General features: G+C 42.8%; 1 protein-coding gene across 3 annotated transcripts in view; it reads left to right on the top strand.

The window, feature by feature from the left end:
* dennd2b (DENN domain containing 2B) overlaps positions 1-22,827 on the top strand; it is a 378,850-nt gene that overhangs the window by 291,945 nt on the left and 64,078 nt on the right. For all 3 annotated transcript variants that reach the window (XM_067993945.1, XM_067993943.1, XM_067993944.1), the window contains exons 10-12: positions 5,916-6,025; positions 8,483-8,552; positions 19,696-19,773. In XM_067993945.1, the coding sequence (XP_067850046.1) occupies positions 5,916-6,025; positions 8,483-8,552; positions 19,696-19,773 (258 nt within the window). The remainder of the gene's footprint in view (positions 1-5,915; positions 6,026-8,482; positions 8,553-19,695; positions 19,774-22,827) is intronic.

Below are 22,827 nucleotides of genomic sequence, written 5' to 3'. Positions count from 1 at the left end.
AGTTGGGGTTCTACAACCGGCATACGACCCCAACTTGCATATTCAAAATGCGAACGCTTGTTTCAGGTGGGCGCCCTGGACGAATAAAAGTTACCTGAGCCAATATGGTGTCCGGCGCACTTCCAGCTCAGTTTGAGCATGGCAGATCACAACATGAAATTTGGAGGTCTAGTGATGATTTTACGTCAGCAAAATGGGTGGCCATGAATTGACTTTCTCCCCCCATTTTCAGTAATTGGGAGGGTTGTCGAACTACAGTAATGGCATGGTTTATACTTATTTATAAAGAATCATACAGCACAGAAGGAGGCCATTTGGCTCATCGTGCCTGTGCCAGCTCTTTGAAAGAGCTATCCAATTAGTCCCCTGCTCTTTCCCCATAGCCCTGCAATTTTTTTTCCTTTTCAAGTATATATCCAATTTCCTTTTGAAAGTTACTATTGAATCTGCTTCTACCACCCTTTCAGGCAGTGCATTCCAGACCACAGCAACTCGCTGCGTAAAAAAGAAATTCTCCCCATCTCCCCTCTGGTTCTTTTGCCGATTATCTTAAATCTATGTCCTCTGGTTACTGACCCTCCTGCCAGTGGAAAGAGTACATCCTTATTTACTCTATCCAAACCCCTAGTGAATTCATGGATAGTGTTTCTGGGATTAAGTGGAATGGTGAACCTTTATGAAATAAGTAGCACCGAATCATGTCAATTTCTGAGGAAAAGCAAACAAACCCTGCAATACCTAAAGATGCTTCAATATCAGAGTATCAAAGTCGTTTCTAATATACCACTACTAATTTTTTTAAAAATGCACTACATACTAGGAAAGAAATCAATACTGTTTTTTTTCTAATTTGTGATAAGAATTTTGAAAATCATTTTTATAATTGAAACAATATGTCAATTGTTGTTACATTGCTGGAACAATGGTGCAGGAGGGAGGGCTTCAGATTCCAGGAGCATTGGAACCAATTCCGGGGCAGGAGGGATCTGTTAAAAATGGATGGGTTGCACCTCAACAGAGCTGGGACCAATGTCCTCACGGGGAGTTTAACTAGTGCAGTGGGGGAGAGTTTAAACTAATTTAGCAGGGGGATGGACACCAGGATGAAACATTAGAGAGGAGAAACAAGGTGCCCGGAGGACTGGGAGGGACAAGTAGCACTAAAGTAAAGAATAGTTCAGAAATAGGGTGGATCGGAGAGGGGGAAAACACGAGGCAATCTAAGATGAGTTTGGAGTTCATGTGCGTAAACGCACGTAGCGTGGTAAATAAGGTTGGTGAGCTGCAGGCTCAAGTCACCACATGGGACTATGATATAGTGGCAATAACAGAGACCTGGCTCAAAGAAGGGGAGGATTGGGTACTTAATATTCCTGACTGCAAGATATTCAGGAAGGATGGAGAATGAAAGAAAGGAGGAGGCGTGGCAGTATTGATTAAAGAAACTATTAAGCACTGGAAAGGGATGATGTAATTGAGGGGTCAAAGACAGAATCTATTTGGTTAGAATTAAGGAACAATAGAGGAGCTATTACACTACTGGATGTATACTGTAGGCCACCAATTGGTGGGAAGGAGAGAAAGGAGCAAATTTGCAGGCAAATTACAGAAAGATGCAAGAACTATAGAGTAGTGATAATGGGGGACTTCAGTTATCCCAATATAGACTGGGACAGTAACAGTATAAAGGGCAAAAAGGGGGAGGAATTCCTGAAATGTGTTCAAGCAAACTTTCTGGAACAGTATGTTTCCAGCCCAACCAGGAAGGAGAGAGAGCTGGATCTAGTTCTGGGGAATGAAGTGGGGGAGGTGGAGCATGTTTCAATGGGGGAGCATTTAGGGAACATTAGGTTTAGAATAGTTATGGAAAAGGACAAGGAACAATCAAATGTGAAAATGCTTAACTGAAAGAGGGGAAATTTCAGTGAGTTAAAAAGGGATCTTGCCCAGGTAGATTGGAATCAAAAATTGGTAGGCAAAACAGTAATTGAACAATGGGAGACCTTCAAGGAGGAGTTGGTTCGGGTACAGAGTAGACACATTCCTACCAGTGGGAAAGGAAGGCCATCCAAAGCTAGAGCTCCCTAGATGACTAAAGATATGGTGATTAAAATGAAACAGAAACAAGAGGCGAATGTAAGGTTCATAATACAATAGAGAACCAGGCTGAATACAGAAAGTACAGAGGAGATCTAAAAAAGGGAGTAAGAGGGGCAACGAGATAGTATGAGAATAGATTAGCGGCCTTTTAACATAAAAGGGAACCCAAAAGTCTTTTATAAACATATAAATAGTAAAAGGATAATCAAAGGAAGGGTGTGACCGATTAGGGACAAAAAAGATCATCTTGTGGAGGCAGAGGGAACGATTGAGGTTCCAAATGAATACTTTGCATCAGTCTTCATTAGACAAGACGATGCTGCCATTTGTAGCAGTAAAGGAGGATGTAGTAGTGGTACCAGATAGGATAAAAATAGATAAAGAGGAGGTACTTAAAAGATTGGAAGTACTTAAAGTAGAAAAGTCACCTGGTCCAGATGGGATGCATCCTAGGTTACTGAGGGAAGTAAGGGTGGAAATTGCGGAGGCTCTGGCCACAATCTTCTAATCCTTCTTAGATATGAGGACGGTGCCAGACGACTGGAGGATTGCAAAAGTTACACCCCATTCAAAAAAGGGGAGAGGGATAAACCCAGCAATTATAGGCCAGCCAGCCTAACGTCGGTGATGGAGAAACTTTTAGAGACAGTAATCCGGGACAAAATTAATTGGCACTTGGAAAAGTATGCGCTAATAAATGAAAGTCAGCATGGATTTGTTAAAGGAAAATTGTGTTTGACTAACTTGATTGAGTTCTTTGATTAAGTAACGGAGAGGGTTGATGAGGGTAGTGCGGTTGATGTTGTGTAAATGGACTTTCAAAAGGCATTTGATAAAGTACCACATAATAGACTTGTTAGCAAAATTAAAACCTATGGGATTAAAGGGACAGTGGCAGCGTGGATACAAAGTTGTGTAGGGGACAGAAACCAGAGAGTAGTGATGAATGGTTGTTTTTCAAAATGGAGGGAAATATATAGTATAGGGGTCAGTATTAGGAACATTGCTCTTTTTGATAGATATTAATGACCTGGACTTGGATATAGAGGGTATAATTTCAAAGTTTGCAAATGACCAATTGCCCAGGTATGTCCTGTCCACAAAAAGCAGGACAAATCCAATCCAGCCAATTACCGTCCCATCAGTCTACTCTCAATCATCAGCAAAGTGATGGAAGGTGTCGTCAATAGTACTATCAAGCGGCACTTACTCACCAATAACCTACTCACCGATGCTCAGTTTGGGTTCTGCCAGGACCACTTGGCTCCAGACCTCATTACAGCCTAGGTCCAAACATTGACAAAAGAGCTGGATTCCAGAGGTGAGGTGAGAGTGACTGCCCTTGACATCAAGGCAGCATTTGACCGAGTGTGGCACCAAGGAGCCCTAGTAAAATTGAAGTCAATGGGAATCGGGGGAAAACTCTCCAGTGACTGGAGTCATACCTAGCACAAAGGAAGATGGCAGTGGTTGTTGGAGGCCAATCATCTCAGCCCCAGGACATTGCTGCAGGAGTTCCCCAGGGCAGTGTCCTAGGCCCAACCATCTTCAGGTACTTCATCAATGACCTTCCCTCCATCATAAGGTCAGACATGGGGATGTTCGCTGATGATTGCATTGTGTTCAGTTCCATTTGCAACCCCTCAGATAATGAAGCAGTCCGTGCCCGCGTGCAGCAAGACTTGGACAACATCCAGGCTTGGGCTGATAAGTGGCAAGTAACATTTGCGCCAGACAAGTGCCAGGCAATGACCATCTCCAATAAGAGAGAGTCTAACCACCTCCCCTTGACATTCAACGGCATTACCATCAACATCCTGGGGGTCACCATTGATCAGAAACTTAACTGGAACAGCCACATAAATACTGTGGCTACAAGATCAGGTCAGAGGCTGGGTATTCTGCGGCGAGTGACTCACCTCCTGACTCCACAAAGCCTTTCCCCCATCTACAAGGCACAAGTCAGGAGTGCGATGGAATACTTTCCACTTGCCTGGATGAGTGCAGCTCCAACAACACTCAAGTAGCTCAACACCATCCAGGTTCAAAGCAGCCCGCTTGATTGGCACCCCATCCACCACCCTAAACATTCACTCCCTTCACCACTGGCACACTGTGGCTGCAGTGTGTACCATCCACAGGATGCACTGCAGCAACTCACCAAGGCTTCTTCGACAGCACCTCCCAAACCTGCGACCTCTACCACCTAGAACGACAAGAGCAGCAGGCACATGGGAACACCACCACCTGCACGTTCCCCTCCAAGTCACACACCATCCTGACTTGGAAATATATCGCCGTTCCTTCATTGTCGCTGGGTCAAAATCCTGGAACTCCCTTCCTAACAGCACTGTGGGAGAACCTTCACCACACGGACTGCAGCAGTTCAAGAAGGCGGCTCACCACCACCTTCTCAAGGGTAATTAGTGATGGGCAATAAATGCTGGCCTCGCCAGCATTGCCCGCATCCCATGAACGAATAAAAAAAATGACACAAACTGAGAAATGTAGTAAACAATGTGGATGATAGTAACAGACGTCAAGAGGACATAGACAGACTGGTGAAACGAGCAGACACATGGCAAATGAAATTTAACACAGAGAAGTGTGAAGTGATGTATTTTGGTAGGAAGAATGAGGCGAGGCAATATAAAATAAATGATACAATTTTAAAGGGGGTGCAGGAACAGGGAGACCTGGGAGTGCACATGCACAAATCTTTGAAGGTGGCAGGACAAGTTGAGAAGTCCATTAAAAAAGCATATGGGATCCTGGGCTTTATTAATAGAGGCATAGAGTACAAAAGCAAGGAAGTTACGCTGAACCTTTATAAAACACTAGTTGGGCCTCAACTGGAGTAATGTGTGCCATTCTGGGCACCACACTTTAGAAAGGATGTCAAGGCCTTGGAGAGGGTGCAGAAGAGATTTACTAGAATGGTGTTAGGGATGAGGGACTTCAGTTATGTGGAGAGACTGGAGAAGCTGGGGTTGTTCTCCTTAGAACAGAGAAGGTTAAGGGGAAATTTAATCAAGGTGTTCAAAATCATGAAGGGTTTTGACAGCGTAAATAAGGAGAAACTGTTTCCAGTGGTAGAAGGGTTGGTAACCAGAGGACACAGATTTAAAGTGATCAGCAAAAGAGCCAGAGCGACATGAGGAAACTTTTTTTTACACAGCGAGTTGTAATGATCTGGAATGCACTGCCTGAAAGGGTGGTGGAAGCAGATTCAATAGTAACTTTCAAAAGGGAATTGGATAAATACTTGAAGGGAAAAAATTTACGGGGCTATGGGAAAAGAGCAGGGGAATGGGACTAATTGGATAGCTCTTTCAAAGAGCCGACCCAGACACGATCGGGTGACTGGCCTCCTCCTGTGCTGTACCTACTATGATACGATGATGTAAACTGTGTAAATAATGAGTATAAGATATTTTCATGGCCAAAGTATTAGATATGACAAAAAAAATGTACCAGTCCTTCTGAGGTAATTTCGCACCAGGTTGCATTATACTGTGTTACAGTATTGGAATTGTTATATTACGGACAGTTATGCTAAAGACTTTCATGTATTGGAATTGTAAGATACTGTTGCAATCTAACAATGATGCACTGTGCACTGTTAACATCCAACATTGTTCCACTGGACATTTAGGCTAAGGATTGTCTATGCTACGTTAAGTACTGTTATGATATGGTGTTGTTACATTACATACTGTTATATAAGGTACAGTTACAGTTTGACAGTGAGTGTTACTATTAGGATTGTTAATGATGTCCAAGTTACATGACTCGATTTTGCTTCTCTTCCACAGCTAGAAAGGCCAACAAAACAAGTACGTGAAGCAGAAGAACGACTGAAAGCAATCCCACAGTTCTGCTTTCCAGATGCCAAGGACTGGAGCCCAGTGTCAGATTTTACCAGGTAATGAAGAAGATGGGAGTTTTTAAAATCAAATCATGAGACACTGTGTATTGGTGCACAATTGCAACCTTTTATAAAAGATGCAGGGTTTTATCTCTGCAGTTCTTATTGGATTTGACTGAACTAAAGAAAGAGCATTGCCATACCCTTCCACCCAAAGACTATACTGCACATTCCAGGGTTAGTAATGGTACAATGCTGCAATGTTGGATTTACAGTTTAGTACATCAAAGGTTTAATAATCCAAGCAGATTATGGAATTTCATCTGGTTTTGAGGGGTTCCCACGAGTCCAATAAATCTGTTGGTTCCCTATACTGAAAACAAATGTGTGTAACAGTTTTCCTAATTTCTCTGGTTTCACAAGATTGAAAGTTTCATCACACTTACAGTACAAGTAATCCTGAAGTGCAAACCAGGGGTTTATTTTTTACTCTTTTTCCCTCCCCCTCAATTTTTCCAATTTATGTCCTCTTTCCAGGCATCCTTCTTTAGTTAAGAGGTTGGGATGACTTGAAGGATAAGATGGTCTGGAGTAAGGACTGATCCTCCACAGCTGCCATCAATGTCATCTGATTACTGTTTGGCAGAAAGTATGTTTATGTGAGTGTGGGGACTGGTTCTCCCTCCTAAGAAAGGGGAGCTTGAGGGTTCAAGTATCATGTCAAGATCTAGTGAAGAAGTGCATTCACTGTGGGCAGTGGAACCGGAATGATGGATAAGCCTGAAATTCGGACCTTCGTCCCTTTGTTTGGCAGTGCATTGCTATAGTGTGAAGCTACTGCTCAATGGGCAGTCACCTTTCTACTCGTTCTCAGTTGAATCCCTCTAGATGCAGTTTACTGAAGTCCCAACAAACCCTGTTAAGCTGTTGTGGAGGCTCCAAATGTGATAGGGGAAAGGTAAAAAAGAAAGTTTTGAAAGGGGTCCGATTACCCAGTAAAGGAACTTGTACACTCCAAATTTGGAAAAATAAGGGTGCATGGGAACACCATTGCTAATAAGATGAAGTAAATTCGTCACAGATTGCACCTGCTTCTGGGATTTAAAAAAAATAATTAAGTAAAAACCAAAGGAAGGAAGAACATGCCAGAAGAAGACAATGTGGCACACTTTGTGCAGAATGTTTACAGCTGCCTATTCCTGGTTATACTCGGAGCTTACCTTGTCAAACACTTCCAAATATAACATTCCTTGAGAAATCAACTTGCTCAGAAAAATCAGGGCAATTAATGTGTAAAAATAAAAGTGTTGTGTGACAATACATTAACAATTTGGATCTGGGAATTGGAAGTATAATCTTAAAATTTGCAGACGACACCAAATTGGGAGGATGTAGTTAATACAAAGGAAGAATGCATCAAAATGCAAGAGGACGTAAAGAAACTTGCAGAATGGGCATGTAATTGGCAAATGGATTTCAATATAGATAAGTGTGAGGTGATGCATTATGGTAGGAAGAAGGCCATATACTGCTTGGGTAATAAGAGTCTAAACAGGGTGGAGGAGCAAAGGGATCTATGGATATAGATACACAAATCACTAAAAGTAGTGACACACATTAATAAGGGCATTATAAAGGCAAATCTAGCACTAGGGTGCATTTTTAGAAGGATAAAATTGAAAAGCAAAGAAGTTATGTTGAATTTGTATAGAACCTTGGTCAGACCACACCTGGAGTATTGTGCACAGTTCTGGTCTCCCTATTATAGAAAGGATTTGGAGGCATTGGAGTGGGTACAAAAAAGATTCACAAGGATGATACCAGAACTGAGAGGATATCTTTATCAGGAAAGGCTGAACAGGCTGGAGTTCTTTTCTCTAGAAAAGAGAAGGCTGAGAGGTGACCTGATAGAGGTCTTTAAGATAAATGATAGGGTAGATATAGAGAAAATGTTTCCACTTGTGGGGGTGACCAAAACTGGAGGTCATAAATGTTAAATAGTCACTAATAAATCCAATAGGGAAGTCAGGAGAAACTTCTTTACCCAAAGAGTGGTTAGATTGCGGAACCTGCTACCATAAGTAGTAGTTGTGGCAAATAGCATAGATGCATTTAAGGGAAAGCTAGATAAGCACATGGGGGAGAAAGGAATTGAAGGGTATCCTGATGGGGTTAGATGAAGTAGGGAGGGAGGAGGCTCGTGTGGAGCATAAACACCGGCATAGAGCAGTTGGGCCGAATGGCCTGTTTCTGTGTTGTAGTTTCAAATTAACTCGATGTAATACAATTGATTTTGTAATTCAGTCCATCCTTACACAGCTGCAACTCCGATGACATTGAGATTGAAATCCCAAAGTTTAAAGGTTTAAAAGAAATTGATTATAATGGAATTTTTAGTGATTATGAAAAGCATTTAACTTGTCAGCAAGAGAATCACATTTAGTCAAGGAGAACTCCCTCAGTGTTTTTTCAATGGACTTGCTTTTAGTAACATGTGCCAATCATCTGTTATAGTGAAACATTCTCATTCATGCTCACTGGGGAAGATGGTAGTCGGCGATTTGGTTATTGCAGACGGTTATTGGTGAGTATGCTTCTCTGTGCCAGATCTTTCTTTTCACATTCAAGCCATACTGCCCCCTTGGTCAAAATGTAAAGTGCACTGCTACCTATTTACATTCCAGTCATTCTTTCCACCCCTCAGATGCCAGCATTCATTTAAAAAAGATTACATATTTTAGCAATTTAGCTACTGAGAAACTGTCAGACATCCCGTCAAGTTAGACAAGTATGAGACTAACTAGGTGATGTGACAATCTATACCTCCTAACGAGACAGTCATGAATTTGAGCACTACGTGGATCTGATCCAATCAGTTCTCAGTCAGGCCGCCGGATGAAGTAGAATGTCATGACAGAGCACGCCATGTGGTGGAGGGGAAGGAGATAAGGAAAGTTTAAAATGGTCACAGCAGGTTTCCGGCGGGATACCATGGGAGTCAGTTAGTTTCTGAACTGCCCGGTGGTAGCTTGAGGCCGCGGTAATTTTTACCATATGCAGAATAGGCAGGCAGTGGGCGGGAAGCAGTTGCCGACCTGCAGAAAATAGTGTGGCCCACGGCCGCACGCGGTCATGTGGGGAAGGCGGTTCTGGGAAGGTCTCGTTGGGAGGGAAGGGGGTTGTTCATTGCAGTGCAGGCCTGAGCTTTCCTTGTGGCTTTGTTAAAACCCTGAGTTACATTCTCAAATTTGTTTGGATTGGAAATAATAAGTAAAAGGATGGGATGGCATTGAACTGGTGCATCCATGTCTTTCAAGGTTGATTCCAGGTTTGGAAGGGTTGTCTTATGAGGAAAGATTGAACAGGTTGGAGTTTAGAAGAATGAGAGGAGACCTTATTGAAACGTACAAGATTCTGAGGGGACTCGATAGGGTAGATGCTGAGAGGATGTTACCCCTCATGAGGGAATCTAAAACGAGGGGGCATAGTCTCAGAATAAGGAGTCGCCCGTTTTAGACGGAAATGAGGAGGAATTTCTTCTCCCAGAGGGTCATGAATCTTTGGAATTCTTTACACCAAAAAGCTGTGGAGGCTGAGTCACTGAATACATTCAAGGCTGAGTTAGATAAATTTTTGATCAGCAAGGGAGTCAAAGGATATGGGGAAAAGGCGGGACAGTGGAGTTGAGGTAAAAATCAGATCAGCCATGATCTCATTGAATGGCGGAGCAGGCTCGAGGGGCTGAATGGCCTACTCCTGCTCCTATCTCTTATGGTCTTATGGTCTTATTCCAAGACTATTCCTAGGATCTTTGAAGTGCTGTCAAAAACTTTTGTCCACCAGTATGCCACTGCTGAAGCTCCGAATGAAGGATTCAGTGCAAGTCACCCACACGATGAAAGTGTCCCATCCAAGACATTGTATATAGTTCTTCTGCTTGAGGTCCAGGCATATCAAGTCCATCCTTGAGCCTAAAACTAACATTTATTACAATAACATTAAAACTATGGGCCATGATTTGCTATGGCAGGACATCTAACGGCGACTGCACTTGTCCTTGTGCGTTTTAGAATTTTTTTGTGGGCAAGTTGCTGAAAGTGCGAGCTGATAACATTGCAGCGAGGAAAACAGGGCATCTGGGACCTGAGTGAACAGGGCGAGCAACTGTATATCTCCTCAATCAATCAGATTGAAGGATTGTGAAATTAACAGCACAAGGACTGAAAGCTAGGTGGGAAAGTAAGCTGTGAGGAGGACACAAAGGGCCCGATTTTACCAGGGGTGCGGGTTCTCGGCGGGTGGGCTAGCGGGCGCGTTAAAAACGCGCCCGGTGAAATTAGTGGGTTTCCCGCGCGATCGTAGCAGGCAACACACTAATTGGAGCCACTTAACTGCACCTCCGGGTTCCACGCTGCTGATCTGCGCGTCGGGCGGGCTACGCATGCGCAGTACGATCTGTCAGCTGGAGGCGCTCTATTTAAAGGGGCAGTCCTCCACTGACAGATGCTGCAACAAATTTGAAAACTTACAGCATGGAGCAGCCCAGGGGGAAGGCTGCTCCCAGTTGAGTGATGCCTCACCCCAGGTATCAATACATGGGGTGAGGAGGAGGGGGAGGACAGAGATCTTCCACCCGGCGGGCGGGAGGAAGCGGCCTGCCTCTGCCACCAAGAAGGCCTGGCTCGAGGTGGCAGAGGAGGTCACCAGCGCCACCAACGTATCGCCCACCTGCATACAGTGCAGGAGGCGCTGCAATGACATCAGTAGGTCAGCCACAGTGAGAACACGTAGTCTTTCCCCTACACACCGTCTGCCACAACACTGCCCCCACCCCACATCTCCTTCGGCACTGCCAACACTACTCTGTCACATCACCCCTCATACCCACTCAAACCCCATCCCCATCTTAGCTGCACCTCCTCACCTCGCCAGTACTCACCCCGTCACTACCACGCAACCCAACCCTCATACAATCTCATGGCTCTATCCCATACTCACCCTCTCGTGCATCTCTCTCACGGCCAGCCTCACTCAACCTGCCACCATCTGTGCTGCAGCCACAGGGCATGCATCACATATGTGCAGTAGGCAGCGTAAGGCAAACGTGCCGTGAGCATGAAGGGGATGCACAAGGGTGTCTGAGGGTTTGTCATGGGTGTTACCTATATTGAATATCAGAACAACTCACAGCACACATTGTATTGGCACCACTACTGCCATGACTTCGCGAATCCTGTCTGTTTTGCGCAATAATGCCCGCTCCTGTGTATCACTATGCGGACCCACCACTGATGCCACCCATTGTCACCGCAGAGTGGGTGTGGGTGTTTTTGCAGTGCTCTTCTGCGCAGACGACTGAGAGACATCGGCGATGTCCCCGGTGGCACCCTGGAAGGATGCGGAGGAGAAGTTGTTGAGGGCAGTGGTGACTTTGACAGCGACAGGTAGGAAGATGGTGCACGGGCCAGCCGGGAGCAGCTCGGCATGAAAGAGGCTGCAGATGTCCACGGCTACATGGCGAGTGACTCTGAGCCTCCGTGTGCACTGCTGCTCAGAGAGGTCCAGGAGGCTGAGCATCGGTCTGTGGAACGTGTGGCGAGGGTAGTGCCCTCTGCGACGCATCTCTCTCTGCGGTAGCCCTCCCTCCTGCTGTACAGGTGGATGTGTAAACAGCACTCTGTTGTGGAGCTCCACGTGTCAGAGGTGGACGGGGTGGATGGCGAGGCTGGTGAGGCTGGTGATGCTGTTCGCCCTCCGAGGAGGTCATGACTCCAGCTACGGCAGCCCCCATCCGCAAGATGTACATGTGAGGGGGTCCGCAAGGTAGGTATATGTCTCCGGACCCCGGGGTAAGTGTGCAGGTTGGTGACTTTGACCATCAGGAGGTGGGTGGTGGAGGCGAAACTTTGTCCCAAGTGACAGAGCGGCCTCCTGCAATGGGTGAGGGTCTCCCCCCACACCTGTCAAATGGACCTTTGCAGCTGCCACAGGCTGACGGCTGCAACACGTCCATTTCAACTGGGAGTGTTTCCCCCAGTGTGTGAAACAGTCCCATGTTTATCCAAAATCACACACAGTCCCTTAATCAGGTCAGTTAATGACCTGAACAACCAAAGTAAATACACTCAAGTGGCATCCCGCTGGCTTTAATTGCCTGCGGGATTCCCACCAGCGGGGGCTGCGCACGCACCCCCGCACGTCAGCGCGGAACCCGGACGTGGGCGGGATCGAGGCGCGATCCGGTCCCGCTCCGGGATTTCGGGATTTTCGGGGCCCCCCCGCCGAGAACGCACCCGGTAGCGGGTGCTAAAATTGGGCCCAAAGAGTCTGCAAAGGATATAGACAGGTTAAGTGAGTGGGCAAGGAGGTGGCAGATGGAGTATAATGTGAGGAAATGTGAGGTTATTCACTTTGGTAGGAAGAATAGAAAAGCAGAATATTTTTTAAATGGTGAGAAACTATTAAATGTTGGTTTTCAGAGAGATTTGGGTGTCCTCGTACAAGAAACACGAAGTTAGCATGTAGGTACAGCGAGCAATTAGGAAGGCAAATGACATGTTGGCCTTTATTGCAAAGTGGTTGGAGTACAAGAGTAAGAAAGTCTTACTACAGTTGTTACAGGGCTTTGGTGAGACCTCACCTGAAGTACTGTGTACAGTTTTGGTCTCCATATCTAAGGAAGGATATACTCGCCTTAGAGGCGGTGCAACGAAGGTTCACTAGATTGATTCCTGGGATGAGAAGGTTGTCCTATGAGGGGAGATTGAGTAGAATGGGCCTATACTCTCTGGAGTTTAGAAGAATGAGAGGTGATCTCTTTGAAACATATAAGATTCTGAGGGGGCTTGACAGGGTAGATGCTGAGAGATTGTTTCTCCTGGCTGGAGAGTCTAGAACTAGGGGGCATAGTCTCAGGATAATGGGTCGGCCATTTAAGACTGAGATGAGGAGGAATTTCTTCACTCAGGGTTGTGAATCATTGGAATTCTCTACCCCAGTGGGCTGTGGATGCTGAGTCATTCAATATATTCAAGGCTGAGATAGATAGATTTTTGGACTCTAGGAGAATCAAGGGATATGGGGATCGGGCGGGAAAAAAGTGGAGTTGAGGTCGAAGATCAGCCATGATCTTATTGAATGGTGGAGCAGGCTCGAGGGGCCGTATGGCCTAATCCTGCTCCGATTTCTTATGTTCTTAAAAGGAGGTGTAAATTAGAGTGGGTGAATTCCAATGTCAAGTTAAGAGCAGAAAGAAAAATAAAGAGAGGGAAAGCAAGATTGGATTAAGAGAGAGAAAACAGAGACAGAAAGGAAACATAATTTTTTTTTAAATTTAAAATTTTACATTTTTAAAATCTTGAACAACAATTAAAACCTGAAGGAATGAGACTCCACACTTGTAATAGTTAATTTTCAGTTCCCAAGAAGTTGACTGGCAGTAATTAACACTTCTCATGTAGTTAAAAGGGTACTTAGAGTGAAATGGACAAGATTTAACTTTCTGGGATGAGTTTAGTTCGTATCTTCCGTGAAAATACAGCAACTTCATGCCATTCAATGCATTTCAACAGTGAGGCAGGCAGTGAGTTGCTGTTTTTGTGAAGGTGATGGCATCTCGGACAGCAACTTTTGGATTTCCACATTTAACCTTGCATCTGCTCTTGCCTGAAATTGTTGTAGCATTTGTGCATAAATAACGGCGAGTGCCATTAGCCTCACTATTATTTTGACAGCAAATTACAGCCCTATCTGTTGGATATTTTCCTGTCTTTGTTAAGTAGAACTGCTTGTTGAGAATAAATGTAATCCTTAAATGAAAACACTGAATTCAGGGGACATTTTGCTTGCTTCACCAATCAATCCTAGTAAGCAGACACTGTGTAGACTTCCTGGAGAGTAATTCACTCTCTGATCAGATTTGTCTGAGCATATGTTCCTTTTATATGAACACAATTATTAAAAAGGTACCCATTAAATGGCAGGTATTGCATTGCTTTTCCCATCTGTAGTAGTAATATGTTTTTCAATAAATTCACAGCTGTTGTGCCTAAAAAAAAACATTGCTAGGAGGTTGAGATTGCATGTGGTTCCATTTAGCACTACACATGACTGCTGAGTGACTGACCTCACTTTATTCTGTTACAACTTAGGCGGTCAGCAAAGAAAGCTGCTGAAGCAATTTCATAACTGCTTCCATAATAGCAGTCCTTGGTCTGCATTCACATAAACATCGTCTGTTAGTTATGCTCGTGAATATAAGATTTTCTTCAGAACTAAAGTTTAAAATCCTAGAGATCAACTGGATAATTCAGATACTGATGTGAGAGTCTGTGACCATATGAAAAGGTTGTAGAGCTGGAGCAAATACATCTGGAAGTCAGTGATTTTTGCAGAAATTAACTTAATTTTTTTTTACAGTGTGGTAAACCTTGCTCTCACAGAGCTAGTTTTGCTAATAACACTAATAGAGAAAATAGATATATATCTTCCATGGAACAGGGAATCAGATGTAGATATCTGTCTGAGCCAGCTAGCTAGCAATATTGGTCAGGGTCAATGGTCACCAGACTGCTAGGAACAAGTCTGTTTCCCCTCTCTTCCCCACATCCCACAACTCCCAAACGTTAGGGAAACCAGAAGAGATTTAAAATTAATTTAAAGGAATTATCAGATTCAATGACAACTTTCAAATGGGAATTTTCTCTTTGACTGGCAGTAATCAACACCTCTCATGTGGTTAAAAGGGTACTTAGAGTGAAATGGACAAGACTTAACTTTCTGGGATGAGTTTAGTTCGTATCTCCCGTGAAAATACAGCAACTTCACGCCATTCAATGCATTTCAACAGCGAGGCAGAGAGCGAGATGCCGTTTTTGCGAAGCTAATGGCATCTCGGACAGCAACTTTTGGATTTCCGCACTTAACTTTGCACCTGTTCTTGCCTGAAATTGTTGTAGCATTTGTGCATAAATAACGGCGAGTGCCATTAGCCTCACTATTATTTTGACAGCAAATTATGGTCCTATCTGTTGGATATTTTCCTGTCTTTGTTAAGTAGAACTGCTTGTGATGAATAAATGTAATCCTTAAATGAAAACATTGGTGAAGCAAGCAAAATGTCCCCTGAATCCAATCATTGCAAGGTTATGGGGAAAACGCAGGGGAATGGGACTAATTGGATAGCTCTTTCAAAGAGCTGGCACAGGCAAGATGGGCCGAATGGCTTCCTTCTGTGCTGTAAGATTCTGTGATACTATAAGAGAGTTCCCAGTGCACTCTGTGCACCTATTAGTGTCTGGTTACATTGTAGCATTGGAAAATTTGAGCGCAGGTCCCGTTGCTGGGAAAGCTGTAGTGCGACATAAAAACAGAAAGGAAATAATACACCTGCGAATAATATTGCCAGCAGTTCCTATAGGTGCCAGCTTGGCTTAGTTATCAGCAATGTTGCCTCTGTGTCAGAAGGCACAAGCTTCATCACAAGACTTGGACACATAATCTAGGATGACACTTCAGCACAGTATTTTCAAATGAAACATTAAACCAAAAATTTTTCTGGTCAGGTGTATGTAAAAGACCCTATGGCACTGTTCAAAGAAGAGCAAGGATTTCCCCAAGTGTCCTCATCAATAACCAGCAAAGCAGATTAACTGGTCCTTCGTCTCACATGCTGTTGCAAGGCCTTGCTCAGTGCAAATTGGCTGCCATGCTTACCTACATACCAATTGCACTTCAAAAGTAATCCATTGGCTGTAAAATGCTTTGGGATGTCCTGAGGATATGAAAGGCAATCTTTCTTTATAACTGGATAGAGAAGTAACAGAACATGTGCACGGAGGGATGTTTCGTGCTGTGTTTGTATTATTTTATGGATGTAATTTTATTTGAAAAAATACCAAACCCAAACCTGAAACTATGCAAAAGGAACAAAATTTGGGAATTCTTGAAGAACCCCGAAATTGTCCAGTTTGGACCACTTCCATGCAGTCCAGCAATCACTCCCAACTAAATTAACGTCACCCCATAAGCAGAAACTAATTCTACACTCTCACAACATTTTGCATCACACCCTTACTAATGTATCCACATCTTCCTACTAGCTGAAGTAGAAAAACAGTGACAGTGTCAGGACTGCAAAGACAATGCAGAGCCGAAGCTAATCCATCTGGAAACAAGTGACCTTTTCCAGAATTTACATTTTTGCTTTTAAAGTAATGCTTGCAATGGCATTCACAGGTCTATTAATATCTCTTATAATGTTTCAGTAGATTACCCTATCGTTAACAGTAGTATGTTTGTAAGTATGTGATACCAACAAATCAGGAGCCAACCTTGGAGAAGGCTGCATAGCAACACAATGGGGTATATTTTTTCTGCGTCTAAAGTGAAAGAAAAATTATTTTCTTTCACTTTTCACAAATTATGCTAACCTCTTACTCCAAACCAGTGACACAGATATGCCAACCATCTGCATTTTATGCAGACAGCAGTGTTTCAGTCAGAGTGTTTATGCATTTAGAAATCAGCAGGGATTCAAATTTCCTGCAATGTGCTGCGATTGCTCCATAACGCATCTCCACTGGTCATGCAGGACTTTATCAATGGCTCCCTTGCTTGTTAGTCTAGGTACTCAGTAGGTAAGCAGTGTTTATTGGCATTATTACAGCAATTTACTGTCAATCCATGTGGATCCTTGCTTGAATTTATTACATCAATTTGCTGTCAATCTATATAAATCTTTACTTGAATTTATACCTGCACTGATCTGCCATTTCAAATGAAAGCCATCCTACATGTTTTGTTTCCCTTTTAGGATTTGGCTTCAAATTTAGTTTCTAGGATCCAGAATTCAGGTTAAAAGACCAAGATCATATCGCACTTCTTAAATTGGCAGGAAAGACTGACATCTTCCCCTACTTGATCCTACAATATATTTACTGGAAAATGCGCACTAAGCCTCTTTGCTTCCAAGTAAGGGATCTGTGTAAGAGTCGATGGGAAACTCACTGAACCCGCCTGAAATGAGGAATGAGACAAGATTATCCACTGTCACTCATCCTTTTTGATGACTTCATCAGTGATGTATTGGATCACATCATAAGGGACAGCTTGTTGTGTCTGTTCTTGGCATTTCTGAAAGAATTACACTGCTCCTTTTCACAGAGGATGTTGTGGCATTGGTGGATTCACCTGGGGATCTTGCATGGTGTACTCACCATTTTCAGCTTAGAAGGCAGAATTACAGTAGTCTCCAAAATGCTGGAAAACATACCAAAAATGGGTCACAAATCAAAATTTCCAGGCAGACATACCCTAGATCCTCCTAGGAAATATTTTCTTTTCCTTCAGAAATGTCTGAATTTGCTACTGCAAAAGACGTATTTTAGTGTTCTTTAGTTCTTTTACCCCTGCGATAAAAGTGATGGAATATTGAGTCTGTCTGCACCTTAAGTTACAACAAGCTCATGTTCCACAGCACTCTCACTGTAACTACTTGTTCTCACATTATAGATTTTATAGGTCATTGGGCTTTAGATTCCACAGAAAAACAAATCAAATTACAGAATATGATCCCCAAAACACTGGTAAAAATCCTTAAATCCCTTGTAATTAAATAGGAATTTAATCTATTCAACCACCTGAAAGCAGTGGCCTTGGTCATAAACTTACATTCATGGTCGTTTGAGTTGAGGGTTTTGTTTTTTTAAAAAGTTGTTAGTTTTTTTGAAGTGGTTTGTCAGCTTTTGTGAGCTTTCTAGGTTGGCACATATGATGACCGTAAAGAAAGAGGATTTAGCTTGAACTTTACACACGGAAAAAATTATCCCCATTTTCATTTAAAAGATGTACGACATGGAAAGTTGTTTCAAAATGCCACTATGCTCCATTGGCAGCAGAAAAAAGTGCATCTCTAATATCCATGTTTCCAGTCTATCACTGTCTCAGGCCCTGCTATTCCCTACACACACCTAGCTTTAATAATTTGTTTGGCTAACTCTAGGAAGCAATGTGGTTAAGAATTTCTTTGCGATTGCTGTGGTCATGGCTTCCGAATTCTGGCTCGCAAGCAAATCCACAGCAGCCACAAATATATTCAGCAGAACCAGTTGTCTGACTGGTGCCTACAGGCCCAATATCTCATGGAGACAGATTGTCTGACACCAGGGAGTTGACACAATTCAACACAATCTGATCCAGCAGCAACCCTAACCATTGTAAATATGAACCATCCTTGGTGTGATTGGATGGCGTTGACTGCTTCACCTGGCCAGCTGGATGAGTATATGTATTGGCAGATGTTCATGATTTTTTTTTAGGGAAGGAAGAAAAACGAGTGGGATGATTAAAGCTAGACAAAATGTCAATAAAGTTAATTGGCTTGTTCTGTATTTGGTGGGCAGGAGACTTTCTCAGAGCTGCTACTGCTCTGTCACCGTAACTTCACTGGAAGTTTGGCGGAAGCTCCGTTTATGTGCGTAAACAGGGTTCCCGCCGCACTTCCATTTTAGTTACGGCGGCATAGCGAAAGCAGCTTTGAGGAAATTCCAGGCCCTAATCTTTTTACTTAAGATCCATCAGAGTTATGAAAAAAAATCTAGTTTTTCATTAGTTTTGTTTTAATTCATATAGATGTTCCTAGGACAAAGTGTTTTTATTGGCATTTACCAAAGACAGCTATGGGCTGGTGGATATCCAAGGCCCCTGGCAAGGTGTCGACATTCCAGTGGATTTGACAGTGTGATTTTAAGCAAAAACTTTACATAGTTGATTTAATCAGTCAGTGCTTTCAGGAGCAGTTCAATACCTAATAAGGGAAAGAGATTCATCTCTTCAGTCAGATGTGAACTCCACCAACTAGCTTGGATCTATTAATATCTTCATTAACATATGCTTCCTGGCAATCAAATGAAATCTTTTGCCTTTTGACTGTAGCTATAGCACAAGGTGTGCAAGGTCACTGCTCCTCTGAACTTTTCTTTCTTCTTCCTCCTAAACTCCATATACAGCATCCTGCATGCTTTTCTTCCTCCTCCCTGCAACCTCAGTATTAAAATCAAAATCCATTGCACAGTTACTCACTCAAACTCATTCTTTCCCAGAACCTCAAAATTGTGGAATTCCTTAATTTCTTTAGTCTTCCCTTCTCCCCACAATTTACAAGTTTTAAAATTCAACTTGGCATCATCTAATCACTACTTCCTGTCTTGGCTTCTCTCCTAGTCTTTTCTCTTAATTTAAAAAAAATAGATACCCGAAGGACAATGAATATTATAATACAGTGGTCTCAATCCGTGAGTATCAAGATAACGCTCTTCGATTAGAAAATCCTATTTGTAGCTTTTGTTAAAAGGGACAACATGCAATTAGTTAGTTGCAAGTAATATGTGTCTCGTTTTTTTCATAACTGAATGCTTTATAATTATAAATAACTTGCATTTATGTAGCACCTTTAATGTAGTAAAACATCCCAAGGCGCTTCACATGAGCGATTTTCAAACAAAATTTGACAGGGCGAGTATCTTTAATACTGTAGGGTGAGTAATATTGGTGGGCAAGTATCTTTAATACTATGAAACAGGTATCTTTAATACTGTAGGGTGAGTATTTTTATTATAAAGCAGGTATCTTTAGTGAAAGATTAGTATTTTTAATATTATAAAGCAGGTATCTTTATCACTGTAGGTCGAGTCTCTTCAATTTTTATAACTTTTTTCTTTTAATTTCAGCCGAGTGGAAAAGGTCCTCGCTTGCCAGAGGTTTATTGTGTCATCAGTCGTCTGGGCTGCTTCACCCTCTTTTCAAAGGTACAATGTTACACCTTGAATGGTAAACTTTCGCTCACTTTTTCAGTAACTATCAGAGAGATGAGGGGTTCCTGCTAATCAAGGATTAGGAAGCAGCTTCCCATCAGAGATCTGACAAAAGTCACACTCGGGATAGTTTTACCTGAATCACTTAGCCACTGTGTCTTAATATTTTCAGTAAATATCACTTAATAGGCCCCAAAGGTGATCAACATTTTCAAAATTAACACAATACACAAGAACAAGAATCAGTTTTCCTGGAAATATAATTATTTTTGTCCAGAACTAAAATAACAACTTTTTAGGTTATGTCAGAGAAGTGGTATATCACTACATTAACCATGTTTGTAACTCAAATCACCTTTAGTTGAAAAAGTAAAAGCAGTAGATTCATTTATATATCATCAGCCACATATAAGCAATGTCTTGGCAACAGCCTAATATGGTTAGATTGTTACCAAGTTCCAATCCTGCTTCTTATGGAGTCATGAACGGTGCACACTGAGCTGGTACATGCAACTTTTTGACCTATTGAGGTAAATTTTTATCTTTACCTCACGGACATTGAGTTCAGTGGGATGAAAAACGGACGGGGTGACCAGACGATCTGTTCCGCTAAATAACTGTCCGTGCAGTGAAAACAAAAATCTACCTCATTGTATCTGTTGGGAGTCTGCTGCGTTTAAAACCAAACAGAAAACCTTCAGTATGAATTTGCTGACCAGCAGCAATCTGTAAAATCCGAGTGAGGACATGAGTGCCATGTATCTCCGATTTTTTTTAATTCTCAGAGAATGCCTCAAATTTCAAGCATCAATTCTGAAAATTCCTCCATCCGTCACATGGGAAGCAGGTCATTCCTTGTACTGTTTTATTGTGGGTTTCATTGACATTTATTCAAAGATCACATGATTTTCCAAAATTTGACCCTCCCTCACCCCATTTTGCTCTCCTGCTTGCCTCAAGGCACTGGCTCTTGAAGCATACAATTCCACAGAAAGAAAGACAGACTTGCATTTATATAGCACCTTTCACACCCTCAGGACATTCCAAAATGCTTTACAACCAATTAAGTACTTTTGAAATATAGTCACTGTTGTAATGTAGGAAACGTGGCAGCCAATTTGCAGGCAGCAATGCCCCACAATCAGCAATGAGGTAAATGACCAGATAATCTGTTTTAATGTTGTTGATTGAGGGATAAATATCAGCCAGGACACTGGGAGAACTTCCAAGGGATCTTTTGAAGTCACTGTTGTAATACAGGGGCCAATCATTCTTTGCTACCTTGCCCAAATGGCCACACATGTGCCTTCCAGCAGGGGTAACTGAATAGTCATCAGGAACATGAAGCCTGCCTAATTTCCCCACCCGCATCTGGATCAGGGGCGCTAATGCAATCAAGTACCCAAGTACTGCCCATGGATGAGATCAGCTAATTCAGCACAGACCAAACATTGAACCTGGGACCTTTCTGGTCTGCATTGCTAAATGGCACACTGGGCAGTGAATTTACTTAGAGAGTTAAAAAAGGGAAGGTTGTAAAGTGCATTAGTGGAAATGTAAGCTTCCAACATTGAAACTTCATTTGCATTAACGATTCCAGGTGTTTGAACTGGAGTGTGCTCAAATCACAATTTCAAATTTATTTGGCACAATCAACAATCCAGAGGATAGGGGCCCAGAAACTGCAGCTGGAAAAGTTTAATTTACTGCCAGAGAGATTTTCTTTCACCTTTCTTCCAGGAAGATATTTACCTGACTATCTGAATCAGTCCATTCGCGACCTTGCCGTCCTATTTGACCCTGAGATGAGGTTCCGACCACATATCCGCTCCATCACCAAGACAGCCTACTTCCACCTTTGTCACATTGGCCGTCTCCACCCCTGCCTCAGCTCATCTGCTGCTGAAACCCTCATCCATGAATGCCTTTGTTACCTCGAGACTTGACTATTTCAATGCTCTCCTGGCCGGCCTCCCAACTTCCACCCTCTGTAAACTTGAGCTCATTCATAACTCTACTGCCCTTATCCTAACTCGCACCACGTCCTGTTCACCCATCAACCCTGTGCTCCCGGTCTGGCAACACCTCGATTTTAAAATTCTCATCCTTATTTTCAAATCCCTCCATGGCCTCGCCCCTCCCTATCTCTGTAACCTCCTCCAGCCCTACAACCCACCGAGATCTCTGCGCTCCTCCAATTCTTGCCTCTTGTGCATCCCTGATTTTAATCGCTCCATCATGGGTGGCCATGCCTTCAACTGCCTAGGCCGTCAGCTCTGGAATTCCCTCCCTAAACCTGTCTGCCTCTCTCTCCTCCATTAAGATGCTCCTTAAAACCTACCTCTTGTCCTAAGATCTCCTTATGTGGCTCGGTGTCAAATTTTGTTTGATAATCGCTCCTGTGAAGCGTCTTGGGAAGTTTTACTACGTTAAAGGTGCTATATAAATGCAAGTTGTTGTTATTATTTGTTCCCATAAATCAGCCTAAAAGTAAACTATTCCCACAAATTTTGGAAGAATCCATGAACTTCATTTTGTTTGCATTTTATCCCAAACACAAAATGGCCTCAACTTACAAAGTCAGTATTCTCCTGGCAAAGCCAACAGAAGTTCCAGTTACAGATTTGGAATATGCCCAAGATTTCCTATTGAAGAAGAGTTTCAGCTGTGGGGCAAAGTCACCCCTGCCAGAGGGGGCAATGGCTGAACCTTTCACTCTTAACAACTGAATATCCGGTGTTGCATCCAGCCAAGAATGTTCAGCGCTTTGGTCTCAGTGATGATGGAGAGGCCTTTTAATTATACTAGATTAAACACCAATATTATCAACTTCATGGAAATAGTTGGCAAAAATAATTAAAAGCATTGTAAAAATAATCTTTTCCTGATTTGAAATAGGTGTAGCTGTAAATAGGCATGGACACAGGACTTTGCACCAGTGATAGTTTTTTTAATTTCAAAACATACTTTATTCCATAAAATTTAAAGATACACGCTGTTTACACACAGTTCAAATAAGGGGCACAAAATGCAGCATAGTAGATCAAA

The sequence above is a fragment of the Heptranchias perlo genome, chromosome 12 (genome assembly GCF_035084215.1).
Source record: "Heptranchias perlo isolate sHepPer1 chromosome 12, sHepPer1.hap1, whole genome shotgun sequence".
Taxonomy (NCBI): domain Eukaryota; kingdom Metazoa; phylum Chordata; class Chondrichthyes; order Hexanchiformes; family Hexanchidae; genus Heptranchias; species Heptranchias perlo.
The sequence above is the reverse complement of the archived record's forward strand: the minus strand, read 5'-3'. Positions and strand labels throughout refer to the sequence as shown.